This window comes from Chaetodon auriga, chromosome 12 (genome assembly GCF_051107435.1).
Source record: "Chaetodon auriga isolate fChaAug3 chromosome 12, fChaAug3.hap1, whole genome shotgun sequence".
Taxonomy (NCBI): Eukaryota; Metazoa; Chordata; class Actinopteri; order Chaetodontiformes; family Chaetodontidae; genus Chaetodon; species Chaetodon auriga.
Window position 1 is genome coordinate 3,853,523 of NC_135085.1, and position 17,936 is coordinate 3,871,458.

At 40.7% G+C, this 17,936-nt stretch overlaps 2 protein-coding genes across 2 annotated transcripts; both read right to left on the bottom strand.

Moving 5' to 3' along the window:
* Positions 1–1,210: 1,210 nt before the first annotated feature.
* LOC143329774 (phospholipid phosphatase-related protein type 5-like) lies at positions 1,211–10,496 on the bottom strand. The gene is made up of 6 exons (XM_076745821.1): positions 8,528–10,496; positions 6,333–6,465; positions 4,393–4,643; positions 4,109–4,285; positions 2,689–2,829; positions 1,211–2,420 (listed from the first exon to the last, which is right to left on the bottom strand). The coding sequence occupies exons 1-6, from the start codon at positions 8,729–8,731 to the stop codon at positions 2,391–2,393; spliced, it is 936 nt and encodes a 311-aa protein (XP_076601936.1). The 5' UTR covers positions 8,732–10,496; the 3' UTR covers positions 1,211–2,390.
* A 124-nt stretch (positions 10,497–10,620) lies between these two features.
* On the bottom strand, positions 10,621–13,070 carry tyw3 (tRNA-yW synthesizing protein 3 homolog (S. cerevisiae)). The gene is made up of 6 exons (XM_076745823.1): positions 12,721–13,070; positions 12,552–12,632; positions 12,369–12,467; positions 11,648–11,719; positions 11,299–11,432; positions 10,621–11,162 (listed from the first exon to the last, which is right to left on the bottom strand). The coding sequence occupies exons 1-6, from the start codon at positions 12,886–12,888 to the stop codon at positions 10,901–10,903; spliced, it is 816 nt and encodes a 271-aa protein (XP_076601938.1). The 5' UTR covers positions 12,889–13,070; the 3' UTR covers positions 10,621–10,900.
* Positions 13,071–17,936: the final 4,866 nt, after the last annotated feature.

The window sequence follows — 17,936 nt, forward strand, 5'->3', positions numbered from 1 at the left end:
ATTGTAGAAATGAAGGCAAAGTTTATGAGTCAGATTTAAAGCCTTCAAGAATCTGTCCTCTGAACAAAAGCAACAGACTGCAGTTCTTCATTTGTTTTACTGCAGATGTTGAGTCAATTGTTCCATCCAAAATATGTTCTCTTAAATAAAATATGTTATCTTATCTTATCTTAATATGTTATGTTCTGTTAGCTGCTTTTCTAGGAACAACTGATGACTGACTTGAAATGAGTGCTTACTGGGTTATAATAGGTCAAAATATTATTCATTTTGATAATTAAAATGACAAAATAATGGTTACATATGCTTTACAATAAACACAATTTTATAATTAATTATAGTATATTAAGAAATACATGTTTTATAAATTAACTGTAAGTGATGGGACTGTTGTATGGCTTCCGTCTATAATTGCTCATAAGTAGAGATATTATAATAACTGTGACCGAGATAATCACAGTATCAAATGTTTTATGTTGCCGAACAGTGAGCCCTCAATTTTACTCAAACATGATATTTTAATAATCTTTCATCTACTGGTATTTCTCACTGTTTCAGTTAGCTGCAGTTAGGGTCGGTGAGCAGCAGAGGGGGGTCCTGAATCATCTAATGGTAAACCCCTCACTGACTGCTCCTCAGCCTTTTCAATGATTCATTTACAGTCCTGAAGAAACCAGAAATATTAAGCTGATCTTCATCGATCAGACGCGTTCTTTAAGTGACTTCAGTTACTTTACTTGTCTAAGTATCAGGGTTATTGTTAGAGTAGTGGCTACTTCTGAAATCATGATGTGACAAATGAAGAATAGAGACAGCACAAAAAACATAATCAAATTGTCAGCTGCACTCTTGTGTAAGCATTTTCCAAACCAGTAACCTGTCTGACACTTTATTTTCAGAATTGGTTTCCTCCCTACTCTTTGTTCCCTGATCCACAGAGCAGAAACTCAAACATCACCAACAAAAAAAAAAGGTCATCACATCACTGGTCAAATGATTTCAAACGTTATCTCAGGTAAGTCAGATACTGAAACACCTTGAAACACTTTGTATCTATGTTGACATATCATGAAAAGAAATGACTCAAATATTCAGCATGAGTCTGATTAGACGCCAGTCAGCCACGACAGCGACATGGCAGCTTGAGTCAGGGTCCTACTTTATAATGTCAATAAATACATGGATTATTTACATCTGCATACATAAAACTGCAGGTAATTCAGAAGACACAAATATGTGAGTACACAGTATATCAGGCTACGGCCACTGGTCCTCTCAGGAACATGGCACATCGCACAGCCTGACATGACCTGGCGGGTTTCATCATAACTTTGATCAGTCATTTTTGCATTGAAATGCTTGGTAGGATTTATCAGAATAACAGGATGAGGAGCATTGTATCAGGATCCAGCCACAGTGAATGTATAAAAAATAAGTAATCTCTTTGCCGGTCTGTGAGAGTGAAGTAATACACAACACTGTACTTTCAAACATAACACAAAGTCAATATTAATAGATTTTAGCTGAACACAAAAACACTTCATACAATGTTTCAAGGAATACACAGGAAGTAAAGTATCTTTGGTAATGAGGGTGTTTCTTTCTATTGTAAGAAGCCTTCTCGCTGATGAACAAACTAAAAAAAGACATGCAAAGACAATACAAAATAAAGCTATGTTTAACCCAAATCACAAAATTGCTCTTATGTAACCAAACCACCATGTTGAGATGCCAGCAGAGACGTCCTCTGTTCAACTGTGGGAAGAATGCTCAAGAATACTGTTGCTTGAGAACACTATCTTCAACTTACAGTCTGGAGACGTGGACAGTGGGACGGAAACTATGACCATGAACCACAAATATAACCAGCATGAATTTACTTACATTATTCACACAGTTTCCCTTTAAAGACTCTATAAATCTATGGATCACTACTATATTCTATGATGCATAATATGAATTAATGTTAGACTGTTTTACTATGTAACAGACATGAAGACACGGTTTGAAATGTCGTAGTTTGTTGCTTCTACTGTAAAGGTGCAACACATACCATCATTTACAGTACGCCATCCAGATCTCATACACCTCGGTATATTTAAAGTCAACCAATGAGAAGTGACTGTCAGAGTAGCTTTTGTCTGATACCAGCACCAAAATCAATAATATATTTGCCTATTTTGCTTTTTTTTTTGTTAACTGCACCTGCCAGATTTCATGCTGGGAGAACGGCACCCTCCTATTGTTTTCTAAAAATCGATCATTTTCAAATGCTGCAAAAAGGATTTTAAAAAGAAAGAGGCTACAGTCTCAAAATATGAAGGTCCAGGTGTGACGTAGAAATAGGTGACTTCCATTTCCCCGTGGTCATGTCGGGGGGGCGGTCATAGTCATGTGACTTCTGTGACGGATCCTGGGCTCTGTAGAGGCAGATAATAAAAAACATTTAAAGAATGTTCAGCAGATTATTGAGAAGTTCACTGTTCGTAAAACTGATGGAAGCTTCCACGGTGCTCTGAGTGTCACTTCCTGTACGACAGTGTTTTTGCTTTAGGTGTGTGTACTTTCAGTGCATGTCATGTCAGAAAAGCAATAAGGACATAATGGTTTTCATATGAAATATGTAATACCATGCACTCTTACATGTGTCATTTGAGAAATGCGTAAAGTGTGTTATGTATGATTTACCTGTGCAACAATGTATTTATTACTGGTTTCCATGGTGTGATTCATTTCAGGTGAGGCCTCGTCAGTGTTAGCTGTGCCTGCATCTGAGGGACTCTGAGAAATCACAGGTCTCTTCTTAAAATACTGAACTACAAACACCACCTGGAAAGACAGACAGAAGAGACAGACAGACAGAACGGAAAAAAAGTCCATACATCATTTTAATCATGTGAAATGAATCCTTACAAACAAATCAACTGTTTGCATGACCGAAAAAGGTGATTTGTAGATCACAAGGAAAAGATGTGTACAAACACAGTACAGCAGAAGAGTAAAGCTCACAGAGAGCTATTGAAATCTTTCCATTGTGCTGGAGGGAGGCAGAGCTTCATCATGTTTAGATTGTTTCTGTGACCCAGCTTTTGGTCCCAACCAGCACTGCTGTGCATGGCTTGTTACACAAAAGAGGAATTCAAGCTCATTCAAGCAACAACATCTTGGGTGCTTTGTGTGTACGTGTCCTGCAGCAAGTTAGTCCATTAGACCAGTTTTCTATGAAGGATGATGCACAGCGGCACAGTGGTGGTCTGACTGTGAAAAGAGGCTGAGATACTCTGCTTAGTTTGAAATACTACCTTAAAATGTAATTTATTTTAAATCAATACTGTAGAAGTGAACAGGGCAATCTGTCTTTGTTGTCTGTCTCCTTGGCAAATTTAAGGCCTCCAGAAATGTGAAATACTTGGTGCTAACTACTTCTGATTTATGTGGCTGATTTATTGATGGGCTTATTGATTTCTAAAATGATTTATCTTTTGTAAATTCAGTTCATTCAGCTGATTTCTGAACGATTTAATTTTGACTTCTTCAGACTGTCCCTACATCTTCCTTTTATGTGAAAAAGTAAATTATGTTCACATCAGCATTCATATGTTAAAGTTAGGAAATGAGCCCGTTGACTGACACATTGAGTTCAGTCTTTTCTCAATCATTAATATGATCGCTTTTGCAAACATTACTGTGTCACTTAATAATCTTTACAGAGACTTAATATGAATGCATAGAAATGAATACAGATGTAGCAAGTAGACTACAGTCAAGTGTGCAGGATGTCGCCCAAGATGAGCCTGATAAAGTACAGCAGGTTAGGGTCATGAAACACTTATGTTCCGGTGAAAGTTAAGAGCTTGAGATCCAAAGAATGCAGGGATCCCTTGAGACTGAGCATTAGAAATATGCTACCATCTAGTAGCAAAACTGAACGTGAATACAGAAAGACACCAATAGGACAAACTGAGGAACAAGTCAAGTTTGAATGAATGTATGTCTGTCTGTCAATAGAGATAAGAAAAACACTGCATATATTCAATGAACCACTAACAGTCTCATGATGGGCATTAGATCTCTGCATATGAGCCAGTACAGCTGAATAATAACTGACCAGAAAGACAGCAATAGCTCCCCCGATGGCTTGTCCTGCAATGACATCACTCCAGTGGTTTCGGTACTCGGCCACTCTGTTGATGCCTGTCAGCACAGCCAGACTGACCAATGAGAGACTGAGGAGGGGGCCAGTCAGACGACCTCCACTGGAAGCAACACAGGACATGACGTACATCTGGAAAGGAAGATCATGGTCTTTCTGTGACACTATTCAAAAGCAGATGTGGTCATCATGCTGCTCTCTGCACATTCCCAGCACGTCACATTAACAGAGCCACTCACTGCCAGGTAAACAGCTGTATACAGACTCAGCGCAGCCTCTTTGGAGGGAAAAGTCTTTCTGGCTCTCATGATGTCATCAGGGTCACCAGTACAAGCATCTGATTGGCTGACAAAGTGCGCCATGTCCTGGCAGCCAAGGGCAGTGTAATTAGGCTGGCAAACAGAGAGGAAGTGAGGAGCCAGACTTCCTGTGATGAGCTGCCCTGCGTTGACAAAGATGTCTGTTGTAAACAGGCCGAAGACATACACACCTGCAGGGAAACACACACGTTAGATGGCTTACATTTGTGTACAAAATGAAACATTTCACAGCAGCATGTTGCCATGTCATTTTACATTCACTTTCAGTGAGGCAAGTGAAATAAATCATTCACAGCAACACAGGATTCAGATTCTTTCATTGCATAAAAACAGCAATACTGTAATGTAAGCATACAGTGCTCCATTACAAGGAGTAGTTCTACATTGGAAATGTGACTTAAATAAAGTGCATAATTATTATTAAGAAAATGTACTTCAAAAAAGTAAAAAAGTATTCAGAGCTGGAAAATGTGCCCCGTCAGTGTCAACAATTCAATTATTAGCTCGGTATTATGATGCATTCATGCTTAAATAGTGTTTCACTGCTTTAGTTGGTCAAGGTGGAGCTAATTTTAACTATTTTACATTCTGCTGGGTCGCTTCATGGATAACAATGTATCATATTCTATAAGGTCATCATATGTTTTATATGTCCCAGCTTAACTTGTTAAGTAAATTAAATGGAGGTTTAAAGAAATACTAAAGTACATGTACCTCAAATAAATACTTATACAATACTTGAGTAAATGCACTTACAGGTTGTGCTAAAATGTTAGCATTGTGCTCTCTATGACTTAATAGAATGTATGCTAAAGTGTTAGCATGAAATCAGTGAGAAAGCTGCAGCACGAATGACATCGCTGACATGGAACAGGCTGCTGCTTACACTGACCATAATCCTGCTTGTTTAGTATGGCAGCCCAGAGGTACCATTATCGCTGGAAACATTTTATCATCTTCTTCTTAGAATGGCACATTAAAATGATGTGTGCTGTGTCTGAAATCCCTCCCTCTGTAATGCATTGTATCCTCTGCCATTTTATTTGAAGGACGGAATTCTTAATGTGAAATTTATGCACAGACTATACCCCTAAAAACTGAGTGTCGCGTGGACATTACTTAGTGCTAGTAATCCCACATTGCAAATGCAAAAATTAGAGCTGTGCAACACTCAGTGATGACGCAAAATGACAAGAAAGTCTCAATTTACTTCTCAATATAGGAAATCATTAAGTATTTATTATGTCCTGTCATTGTGCAAGTTTGTTTATTGGCACGGCTTGTAAGGAAACTTGAGTGGAACAGAGTCATCTTTAATGTTATCACTAACAACTTTCCTTTTTCCAGTTTACCCATTTTGGTCAAAATGTCTGCTGTGATAAAAGCCATAGTGAATGGACAAACTCGAGAAAGATTTTCTACATAGCTGCAAGGTTGAAATGAGGCATTCTTGTTATCAGAAGAGTATTTCTTTTACATTTGTATGGTTACGAGTTAATATGTGAAGACAATGCTGTGTTAGGGCTCATTAAAATACTGTGATATAACAAGGACTTCATCTCGTTGTCATGACAAAGTGGCTTGTTCCAACCAGAACACCTCCTCATTATAACGACATTCACTTTTTCTACCCATAAAATAAACCTGAACTTCTTACATCAGTTATAAAGAAAAGCAGGCCAAGACCAGAGGAGGCCCACGAGCCAGATGACTACAGTCCCCACTGAATGACACTGACTAATCATCAAAAATTAGATTCAGCATGAAGCACTAAGGCATCGAAGGTGAACCAAAAACAGCAACTAAATGTCAGTACAGGTTCTACTTATTGTAGTGCGATACTTAGGATGTATGCTTACCAAGGAAACGGACAGTCCTGCGCACCATGGGGTTCACATAGCAACAGTCACCCATGACAACAACCTTCTCTTGGTCGTACAGGTTGTTTGAGTTGTAGTGGAGGAGGAAGATGACTACCTCTACCCCTGAAATCTGTGACACAGAATGAAGAAAGATTACTTTTCACCATTTAAACACTACATTCTCCTTTTCATACCCCAACTATTCTGATTATTATGTTTGGCCTTCACAATTCCTAAGCAGTGTGGAAGTCCTCTAAAGACACTTATATAATGGGAAATAATCCCAACCTATGCTCAGGTAATCTCCAGGTTTCACTGCTTGTTTACCTTTCACACGTGCAGTAAGAAAGACATACGCCCGCCAAGAGGAACAGATCAAGGAGAAAGGGTTGCAGCCAGCTGTGAAATGATGACTTTCAGTGACACTCAGTCTCCTCGTGATGTGCTAAGAATAACACATCAGATCATGAGTACTACAATAACTGCTAATCACAAGCTTAAACTGGGCCTCCAGTTGACGGTAAATGTTGCGATTGATGTTGCAGGGATACATTTTTTTAGATGATCCTACTTGGCACTAGTTGCTCGGTTACAGTGTCAGTGTTTGGAAGGATTTGGTCTCAGATTACTGAACAGCTACACTATTTCATGGTTTCTGAGTGCTCATGTGAATGCAGTGCACATTTTGGTGCATGCTGAATACATATAGTATGTTTTCATTATTGTTCTATTCTTATTACACTAATACTATTCTTATATTCCTTTCACTAGTTGAATATTTATCATATAATTATCTGTTATGTTCTTAAAGTGTGTTTCCTGTGTGCGCTACCCAACTTATTGTTCAGTATTTTTTATTTTTTTATTTTTATTTTATTTTTGGTCTTTTTGTCCTTGTTGAGTCATGTGTCCTGTTTTCTTATGCAAGCACATTGAGTGCAATGTTTAAACCCGAGTCAAATTCCTTGTATACGCACACATAAATGACCAATAATGCTGATTGTGATTCTGATTCTGAAAGCAGCAATATTCTGTTGGCCACATGGAGGCAGCACAATAAACTGTAAACACTGACATATTATCACCTCATTGTGTGGAACATGTTCACACACAGTTGCCTATAACTTAGACATCCAGCAGAGTGGTGATGAGTGTAAGATCCATAGTCACTCAACTTTTCAGTCCAACTCCTGAGGGAAATATTGTCTCTTTAGCTGCTAAATGTTCACCAGCTAGTTGCTAACCATGTCTGTCTGCTGCTTGGTGCTGGGCAGGAGTGAACAGCAGGTTTACCAGAACTGGAAACAGCTGCCTGCTGCTGCTGGAAACACAGCTGATGAGAGCAGTGATCTTTGATTAACTACAATGATAAAACTGCATGCTTTAAAACCAAAACGATGAGCGGACAGACACAGACACACTCCATAGAGTGACAGCAACTACAGGTATGCAGATAAGTCTCCATAGATTTTTTACTCTGATTGAACTCTTTCACATCACACGTAGTAGTTTGATCCAGTGTTAATATAAAAACACTGATTAGTTCAACGTTCAGTCTTTCATCTCAAGATATTCTTTTGCTCACTGTAAAGCACATTGATATTATAATGCATACTTTGTGCTTCATACTGTTCACATATCTGAGGGTTAACTTTGTTGTTTGCATTGGTTACAATACACAATTACTCAGACTGTATATGTGTATGAAAATATTCCATTTAACTTCAGCTGTAACAGCTACAAATAGCACGTATTCTAAAAAGGGATATTTCATGTGAACTAAGTCTCCTCATGCCATGTCTTTCATCACACCTCTGTCCCTCTTTCTCTTATAACTCTGTCTTGATACTTTTTTATATTCCTGCTGAGATTACTACAGTAATTTAAAGGGCATCATGACTTGATACCTATTTGTGAATCCTGCAGGGAGTCGTAACCTAGCTAATTAAAACACAGTCAACAGACACGTCAGGAAAATTAGTCGTAGTTGAAGAGAACATAGTGGAATGTAAATTTAATAAGAGAAGTATAAAAACATAGTCAAGTAATGTTAAAAAATAATCACTGCCCCTTTAACCGGTACGCCCGGGGGTCTCTCTGAAGCTCTCTTTCCAGTAGAATAGTTGTCTTCATCACAGTAAAGAAAGAGCCATGTCCTCTAATGATTGTCTTTAGATCACAGTTCGACTCACCAGCACAACTGGCAGTCCTCCCACCACAGAGTACAGTATTACAGGCTGTATGCGGCTGTCCTGTTCAGGTCCAGGATCTGGTTTAGTGAGAGTCGGGTCTCTACAGATGAAGCCCTGCTGCGCCGGACTGAAAGTGTCAGTGAACTCACAGTAGTAAACCAGCATCACTGTCGCTGCCAAAATAACCACCTGGAAGTACAACATGGTGGAGTCAGCCTCCAACAACCTGATTTACAAGGTCCGGATACTGTTACTACAGTGACGAGGGATTCAGTTGTAGAAGGTCTTGGATACTGTTCCCACCGAAGGATCGTTGTTTCAAATCCAATGTTGCCAATTTCTAGTTTGTGTCACCATGTTGAATAATCCACCTTTAGTCCCTCCTGGTTGATGTCAGCCACCATGAATTACCATGAATACCCTAGCTGAACAACTCCTTAAGGATACTTCAGCACTCAAGTCCTCAGATCACAGATGATGGTGAGTATACTGAAGATGACTTTTGCCCCTCTAAGACAGAGAGTCCTTCTTTGTCTTTCTTGTGATGTTGTGGGAGGGGAACCTTGTCCTTCCGCTCCTGTGAATTTCCTGAATCACCCGACCGCAGCGAACCAGTGAATTCATTCTGTTTCACTGAACAATCTCTAAAGTGCCACTTGCAGTCTACTGAACACAAACTCATGTCAGCACTTTGCAGAATTGGTGAAAAAGAGAACGTGGAGGGCAAACGGTATAAGTTTCTAGACTGACTTCACAGGTTGGATCAGGGTGCTAGATGAAGGTTTGACCTCGAGTTGTACATCGTTAAAGCTGTGTAAATGAGTTGATCTTTTGGTCACTTGGGGGCAGCAGAACAAGCTAAAAACATAGCTGGCATGATCAAACAGTTGCCTACACACACATCCAGAGGAAAGAACATGTAGTCATGTTTGTGTCCATCTGATGATTGTAAGTCCAATATTCAACCAACTATTCACTGTATGTAAATTGTTTTTTAGTAATTTGGTTAATTGCAGATATAATACAAATTTTACACTCTAACATTAGAATACTGGTCTTGGCACATGAAGAAACTGTCATATGTAGTCTGCTGTGTCATCAGTACTTGATGGGAACTGGAGGTGGGTGATTGGAGTTGGATGGGCCAATAAGGGTCCACCTGTAAATATTTGCCATGGGGCCCTCGAACAGGTTCATTTGACATTACATCTGAAAAATTATTGTTTAAGAAGATGTAATTGGTGCAGCTTTAAGGCAAATTATAGGTATAACATTCATTCATCATATATACATACAATACTCCTCAAAACTTCACTGTATACTTCTGTCAGGTAGTGAGTTTGTGGATTCATCCTCCATTACTCTAAATCTCCAGTCGAGGTCAGTTCAAACCCAGTTAACATCACTAAATACAAAATAAATCTCTGAGAAATGAACAGTGTGCGGTCGTAGTTGGAAACAATAAGCACTGCTGCCCTCCAGTGGTAAAGCTGCAACGTAACAAGAAACATCTTCCACACAGCAGCATACTGTGCACTCTGTATTATGACTTCACAAGCTTTCAGTCAGACTGTAGGAACACACATAATAAACCTACCAGGCGTTTCTCTCAGAGCAGGCAGTTGGGACATAAGTTAAAAAAATAAGTGTGAGAACTACAATACAGAGCTGTGTGCAGAGGCTGTTTTTGTATATAAATACTATAAACTGAGCCAGAAGGGATCCAATCAGCAACTGTAAACCAGGTAACAGGTAAACTGTTATGTTGTGTCAAAGGAAAGCCCTGCTGCCCTGTAAACATCAATAAATGCTAACAGCTCACTTCTAAGAGTGAATTTGTTTGCCATCGGATGAAAATTCTTTGCTTCAGCTTTGCTGTCATGTCACCAATATCAACTTCAGTGGCCACCACTGACCGTTTGACTGTTCCTGAAACAAGGATTACAAATCATGTGAAATGTGACATTTCTGTTTCCAGCTGAGCTTTATTCAGTGCTGTGATAGCTTGCACTTTGGAATTTGACTGATTAAGAGAAGATGAGAAATACGGATGCCTGTTTCATCTCTGAAGTCATGGAAAGCAGAGACCGTCCTGACGTATTAAAGCTTTTTCTTACTTGTCATTTTATCGTAAATGCACCACTTCTGCCCATGCTGGGATCCTGTAGACATGATGGATCCATTATTCCCGTGAGCCGTTTACTCATTTTAGACTGATCTGACCTGAACCTGCCCCAGAGCAGGTAAGTGGTGCAGTCTCGGTTACCATGGTGATCTTCTTTGTGATACAGGCCCCAGCGCTCTCAAATGAAGTGAAAATCAGCACTGTCATCCAGTCCATGACAAAAGGAGCACGTTAGCAGAGTCACTTCTTCACGTGAACAAGTCCAGACAGTCCTCCAGCTCAGGCATGCTGCTGAAGCCGTCACCATGGCAACCGTCAGTCTGATGGCGTTCTCTCTTCTTCCTCCGTTTATACACACTTGTTCTGTTCTCCCCCTTTTCCACTGCTTCCCCCTTTACTGCCTCCGCTCTGAGAGGATAATCTTGTAGTTCCTGTGAGATGGGGGGATCTGGGATTTGGAGTTTTTGGAGTTTCTCTGTCAACAGCGCTGACTGGAGATTCTGGTAGAACCTGCAGACGACCAGACAAATAGAAATCAGCGCTCCCAGCAGCCCAGCTTCCATTCACATGTTTGAATTGTGTTCTTATGAGCTTAACAGCCATTATTGTTTTTACCAATCACTGAATAGCAAAGAGCAAAACTGACCTGTGGATCCGCCTAAGATTCTCCTCCATCTTCTGATTGGCTATCTGTGTTAGGAAACGGATGTATTCATGTTCAACCAGGAGCCGTCCTTCGTGGGTGAGAGGAACCTCCAGGCCATGGGTGCTACGGACCGCCTAGAGGTGCAAAACACAGCAAGGCCACATTTCCACATTCAACACAGTCTATGCAAGCAGCATGTTCAGGAAAGCAAAGGGCTGTTTCTACTGCATGGACTATCCAAAGCTCAATTCACTGTTGAATGGAATCGACTGGTACTGACAGAGAAATACTCGTCAAATAGTTTTTTCATCATCAATCCTGCAAACATTGTTCATGTCACAAAACCTACCGTGATGATTTTTCCTGTTTTGCTGACGGTGAGTCCAGAGTTCCTGAAGCCTGAGTTGATGGCCACCGAGTGCTGGATGAGACAAGACATTTCACTTACTGAGTGGTCAATTTATTTAATAACTATATGATAGTACTGTGCTGATAGTGGGCCCATGTGTTGTTCTGATGAAAGAGAGTAGAATCCTGCACTGTTCATGAATGGTTATCTTGGTGGTCATCAGTTCTTTGATACAGCACCATTGTTTAAAATGGTTCCTGCTCGCGTTACCACATAACAGATCAAAGAATGTGGTGACTAACTGTTCACTGGGATGAATCATCTGTCTCAATCCACTGTCTAGTCTGCAGAGCAGCTGATGACACTGGACCAAGAGTGGAACACTGTTAGCCACTCGTCAATACTGGGGTCACTCGTGAGTCTCTGCGAGTTCATGATCATACTGGACTGAAGTCAATGGAAAGCAAAGGCTCACTGGAAGTGAGGAACATCCAGTATGATAGGCTTTGTAAGATAACTGACCATACTGTGTGTAAAAATGACTGGTCCGGTGCTTTCACCTCATTAGTCAAAATCAGTCCTTACATACATGCATGGGGCAAACTGTAGCACCTGTAGCAGTCATTGCTTTGTTTGATCACCAGTGAAAGATGAGATTAGATCACCACCAGCACACAGAGCTGTTTGCTGTCATCTTTTTAACACAAACTGTCATCCTCACCATCAGCTGTGCATCCTCCAGCCGCCTGCACTGAACATGGAGCACAAAGGGCTCAAACTTCAGCACTGCGTCTCCACTGGACCTCTGCAGAGCAGATATCTGTAAAACACAAGGCACTCTGTTAGAATTAAAGCCACATGATGAGATGGAGTATCTCTAGTGCAGAAGTCTATCATATCTCACCAGGTCCTCCGATGTGCATGTCTGATGTGAGACAAACAGCCAAACACAGTTCTGCTTCTGGACGTCACTTCTCTCTGGAGCCTGAGGAGGACGAGACGAGACAGGGCAGGGTTTAAAGAAAACAGAGGACATGTCCCCACAGTCTAGTCCAGAGTAAAGCTTCTCTCACCCCGTCGATCAGGATGAGTCTACCGGAGCAGGAGCTGGTGGTGAAGAACTCTTCGCGGCTGTTGAGCAGAGACACGACATGTTCAATGTCTTCATCCACGCTGCCCTTCTTGCTCAGGTCCAGCTTGTTCAGACACTGTTTCTTCCACTGACTGAATGTTTTCTCCATGGCTGGCTCGTCATGTCATGAGGCGTGTGTCTCCGGAGCAAAAGGGTGTTCAATAGCTCAAGACTGCAGAGACAAAAGCGGGAAAACCTTGACAAGCGCCTTTATCTTGAGATAAATATGTAAATATGTTAGCTAGCTGCTAGCCATGCTACACACAATGTTGTTGTTTTCTTCTTCTGCAGTAAAAATGGGGGACGACACGAGCCAACAGCGCACCCTGCTGCACTGGAGGTGACACCAAAATAGATGAACGCTGTTCTTCAGACTTAATAAAACTGGATTCAAACGCTGCTCAGCTTTCAGTGAGATGTGACACATGCTGGTGAAGCATTTTAGCCTGTGATAAAGTCATGCTGCATTTACAGGTCAAAGTATATTAGCATGGTGGCACATTCGTACACTGTGAGATGTGATGCTTGGAAAAAAGTGTAGACCAAAACGAAGTCTGGGACACAACCTAAAAATACTGCTCCTGTGTTGATATTTTGTTATTTGTTGAGCTGCTAAAGGAATTTTGTCATTTGAATTTGCATATAGCACTTTGGGCTTTCATTTAAAATGGAGGAGTACTGAAGACAAAGTGTGACAAATTATATGTATTACAAACAGTGAAACAGTTAATACATTTGTTGTTCAGGAATAACACAAATAAACACAATGTTAATGGGTAGGAATGATCCCCAAATTGAATAAATTAGTAAATGATGAAATATTTTTACCTTTAAACATAGAGATCCAATCCAATCCATCCAAAGAAATAAATCAAATTCCAGTTAAATAAATTTATTTTGTCAATACCCTCCCCCCATGAAACCCACCTGCAACCTCCATGTTTAAAAGGTCAGATACTCCTCCAACAACTACTTTTTGTAGAGAGACATGTATATTTCAGCATGACAGCTGCTTGTCAGCCAGCCTTGATAGACTCAGTAGAGAATTCCAACAAAGTCAACATTGCGAGATGATGTCAGTGTCTGTAAATCAGAGAGAGGGTGACGGAGAGTGAGAGAGAGACAAAGAAAGAGAGAGGAAGAGAGAGAGAGAGAGAGAGAGAGAGAGAGAGAGAGAGAGAGAATGCATTATCCCCTATTGGACTGGCATGATTTTGCTGGCCCAGAACCTATAATTGACAACAGAGCAGAGAACAGTAGTCAGAAAAACAGTTGAGGCAGATCTGAATACGGTGGCACAGTACAGACACAGGATCTCTGCCATGAAGACATTATGAGGATCAGACCACAGGTCAGTCTCACTCTTCTTCTCTCACTCCATTTACATGCTGTTGTGACCTATAATATGCAAAAACAACAGTATAAGCCTCAGCTCCTTGATCACTGACATAACGAATGCCCGGCAGAAAGGTACAGTCACAGCAAAGATCACAGAGGGGTCAAGTCAGAGTCAAGTGATGGAGGGCAAACCGCAGCAGGACGATGGAAAAAGACTGGAAGCAGTTTTTCCTCACATGCTGTCTTAGTTATTGTAGGAGATTGTTGCAATTATTATGAATGCTGCCACCCACGCTGAGTCTAACAACATACCCCCCAGTGCTTTAAATACGGCTCATACACAGAATATTCCTGTAAAGGTTACAAATGCAGCAAATGTTAAAGGCTATACCTTCACACTCTAAACAGAAATCGTGTTCACATGGATTTATATGGCTTCTTCATATTGTTGAGTATAATGATTTGTAATAACTAGTCTGATCACTTTGGACAAAAGGTGACAATGTTTAGAAGTTACAAGTATTTTGTGAGCGTTTTTGCCATTTTAAATAAGAGAATTTTATGTTGAAAACTGAGAAAGGAGTTCAGTGTTTCTCCTCAGAACATTATTCCTGTCAGTGTGCTCTGAAACCATTTAGACAAGATGTTTCATAAGAATCACCTCAGGCTGAAGGATAAGACATGCATTATTCTGTATTTTTCATTTTCTGAACAAATCCCATGAGAAGACTAAAACCAACCAACCTAATTTTTTTATGTACATCTCAAAAACTGCTGACAAATATAGAATAACTTTGGGGGGGGGGGGGGGGCTCAATCATTTCCTAAAACAGCTGGACACAAATGTTATTCATGAGCAACTTGGGGACTATTTTCAGAGGCGGATTAAACCACATATGCTGATCTAGTGAGTGTTTCTGGTAGTAGGGTGGTGCATGTGTTCGTGGCAATGAAGGAACAAATCATCCAGTGCAACAGAGTCAATGGAAGTTCGCACACAGTATTTGTTAGTAGATTCAGCATCAGTAGTTTGGATCCACACATGGGATTCGTCTGAAAGAAAAATATAGAATATCACCCCTTCAAGGGACTCCCATAGTGTTAGTCAAATTTTAATCAAACTGCACAGTATTCATAAATGTCAGAAGAGGACAACACTGACCTCAAATAAAAGTACACTATAACCATCAAGTTGATACAGTGAAGCAAAGTGTGGTTATGTAATAATTATGGATGAGCATCATTAATGATTTAGCATGCTCTTCATTATTCTTCGAGTATGAATGCATTTTAAACACAGAGCTTCATGTTCAGCATGTGCAATTATTGTTAAGGAGTCTAACACAAACCCTGCATCTCAGATTTCACATCTCCATCTGGTTTTGACAACTGACCAACATGTAGAAAATCTGATAACACAAAGCAACATCAGAAGGAAATTCATGCATCGTTTTGCAAAACAGTGACAACATGGTTCATGTCTTCCAGCTGGTGTAAAGCCTGTCACTTTGATGCCAGAAGGGATTTATTCATATTTGATGAATAATTAAATTTCTTTAGGAAGTGTTCCTCCCCCTTCCCCCCGACATACTGACATTTGTCAACAATTAGCCAGGCGGTTGTACTACATTCTGTATCATTTTGTACCGACACAAGAGCTGCTACTCCATCACATACTGACAAGCATTATACTGCAATAACATGCTGCTGTTACTGGTACCATTGGTTCGATGATGCTGCTACCATACGTTGTGTGGAGCTAGATTTATTCAGTCAGGGAGACTCTTGTACAAAAAAACATGGGAGCAAATGGCATACACACAACATCACAACAAGACAATTCAGTGATACAAAGCAGTCATCACACACACACACAGACACTAACTGCAACTAGTGGGCCTATGTGTAACAATACCAGTAAGTACAGCTTTACAGTCCCTCTGAGCAACCAGTGTTTGCATTTTGGCCCCGTTGTGAGGTTCACAGTACCACCAGTCTGTCCCAGTTCAGATCAGAACCAGTTAAGTTGATATGGTGAAAATGGTTAGCCAGCTGCTGCTCTCTGCATTTACACATGCAGTATATGGAGCAACATTCTCACTCCTTTGGAGTCATCTTTCTGTCCTGATCAATCTAAGTCCAATATTCACTCTCTTTTACCTCTGTTTTTGGTCTCTACCAACTCCTGAGGGACATCTGTGGCTCTTCAGCTGCTAATTGTTCTACAGTGTTCACCAGCTAGTCTCTAACTGTGTCTGCCTGCTGTTTGCTGCTGGGCAGGTGTATGTTGGGTTTTAGAGCTTTTTCTCTGAAAACTGCTGCCTGCTGTGACTGAAGACAACATCATGGGAGCAAAACAGTACAGTTGCAGCTGAGCAGCTAAACAATGAGCTGAAACTTGCTACAAAGCTCTGAAAAGTTGAGGAAAGCTACAGATTCCACTGCTAATTTTCTGTAGGTTAGTCACTACATGTGACTCTTCACAGTCAGTGGTGGCCCCAGAGCTGTTTCATAGGGGTTGCCATGAGGGCCCACTGCACATTGCCACATTGTTTTCATCTTTCTCACATGTTTTCATTTGATACACTGTTATGGAGTATCAATTATAGTCTTTTATCTGTTATCTGGTGTTGTTGTTTACTTTGAACTCAGTAGGTGTACTATAGCTGTGCTGGTAAATGAATCAAATGTGTTCAAAAAGAGTTAGTGGCAGCTGCATGAGCATACAGGATATCTCTGGAATGCAGAGCAAATAGTGAAGGACTGTCTCATGTTCGGCTTTGAAAGGAGAAAGAAGCTCCTCTCCAGTCTAAGACTTCAATTTGACATTTTAAAATTATTCTATTGTCATAACTACCTGAGACAGTGTGAGCTCGCAAATCTCAAGTCTTGATGACGATAATGATGATGATGATGATTAGTGTTGACCTGGTCAAATATAACAGGCGGTAGGCAGAGAAGCAGGTGTATGTAATTGTGAAGTTGATTGTGGGCTTTGTTTTCTTTTTTCACAGCAGCCATTTTGACAGGTCACTGCAGGAAAAACACAGGTGTGACTAATAACACCCGTGCTTTTTGTATATAGTCAAAGTAGTTTCGGCTGTCAGTTTTTATTAATATTCAACCTTCTTCCACACTGAGGTCCAGTGGCTTTCACTCTGTCCCTCTTTCTTCCTGACACTGAAAAGGTGAGGGGAACTGAATGGACTGATGACATGTATGGCAACACACTGATAACATATTGCAGGCAGTGGCCGAAGGCCACATGGCACAGCGATGTCTGCCTGTGTGTCCTGAGGGCTGCGTGTCCCACATATGATCAGGGGCCCGTTTCACAAAGGAGGTTCAACAAACTCCGAGTCTAATCCTGAACCCTGAGTTGATCTAGCCTGAGATAGGAAACCCCGAGTTTCCGGTTTCAGAACAGGTGATTTGAGTTAGTTCAATCAACTCAGAGTAGGTTAACTCAGAGTTAAGCGCGTGCACCACGACTATAAAAAGCCAACATCAATGGAGCCCCGATTCGACGAGTCACCATGGCGACGGGGAAGAGGAGGGCTGCGTTTTTTTACCCCACTGGAACTCGAACTCTTAATGCGCTCATACGGCGAATTTGAGCATGTTTTTAGAAAAAAGTGTAACACCGCTGCAGCTGCAAAAGAGAGGGAGGCGGCGTGGGGGAACATTGCTGCTCGGGTCAATGCGTAAGTTTAAATGTAGTCCTTTGCAATCACAATAATATTACAGGGGAAAACTGCTTGAATGGTAGCTCATTAATTTATTTCATGTAGGTGCAATCCCGCGGGGGAGAAGCGCACT

Excerpts from the sequence above, each read along its gene's own strand:
- LOC143329774 (XM_076745821.1), bottom strand. The coding sequence starts at position 8,731 with ATGTTGTACTTCCAGGTGGTTATTTTGGCAGCGACAGTGATGCTGGTT. Across the intron at positions 2,830-4,108 it reads GAGCTATTGCTGTCTTTCTG|GTGGTGTTTGTAGTTCAGTA; the intron begins GTCAGTTATTAT and ends CTGTCTTTCCAG. Across the intron at positions 2,421-2,688 it reads ATAAATACATTGTTGCACAG|AGCCCAGGATCCGTCACAGA; the intron begins GTAAATCATACA and ends CTGCCTCTACAG.
- tyw3 (XM_076745823.1), bottom strand. The coding sequence starts at position 12,888 with ATGGAGAAAACATTCAGTCAGTGGAAGAAACAGTGTCTGAACAAGCTG. Across the intron at positions 12,468-12,551 it reads CATGCACATCGGAGGACCTG|ATATCTGCTCTGCAGAGGTC; the intron begins GTGAGATATGAT and ends TGTGTTTTACAG. Across the intron at positions 11,720-12,368 it reads TGGAGGATGCACAGCTGATG|CACTCGGTGGCCATCAACTC; the intron begins GTGAGGATGACA and ends TGTCTCATCCAG.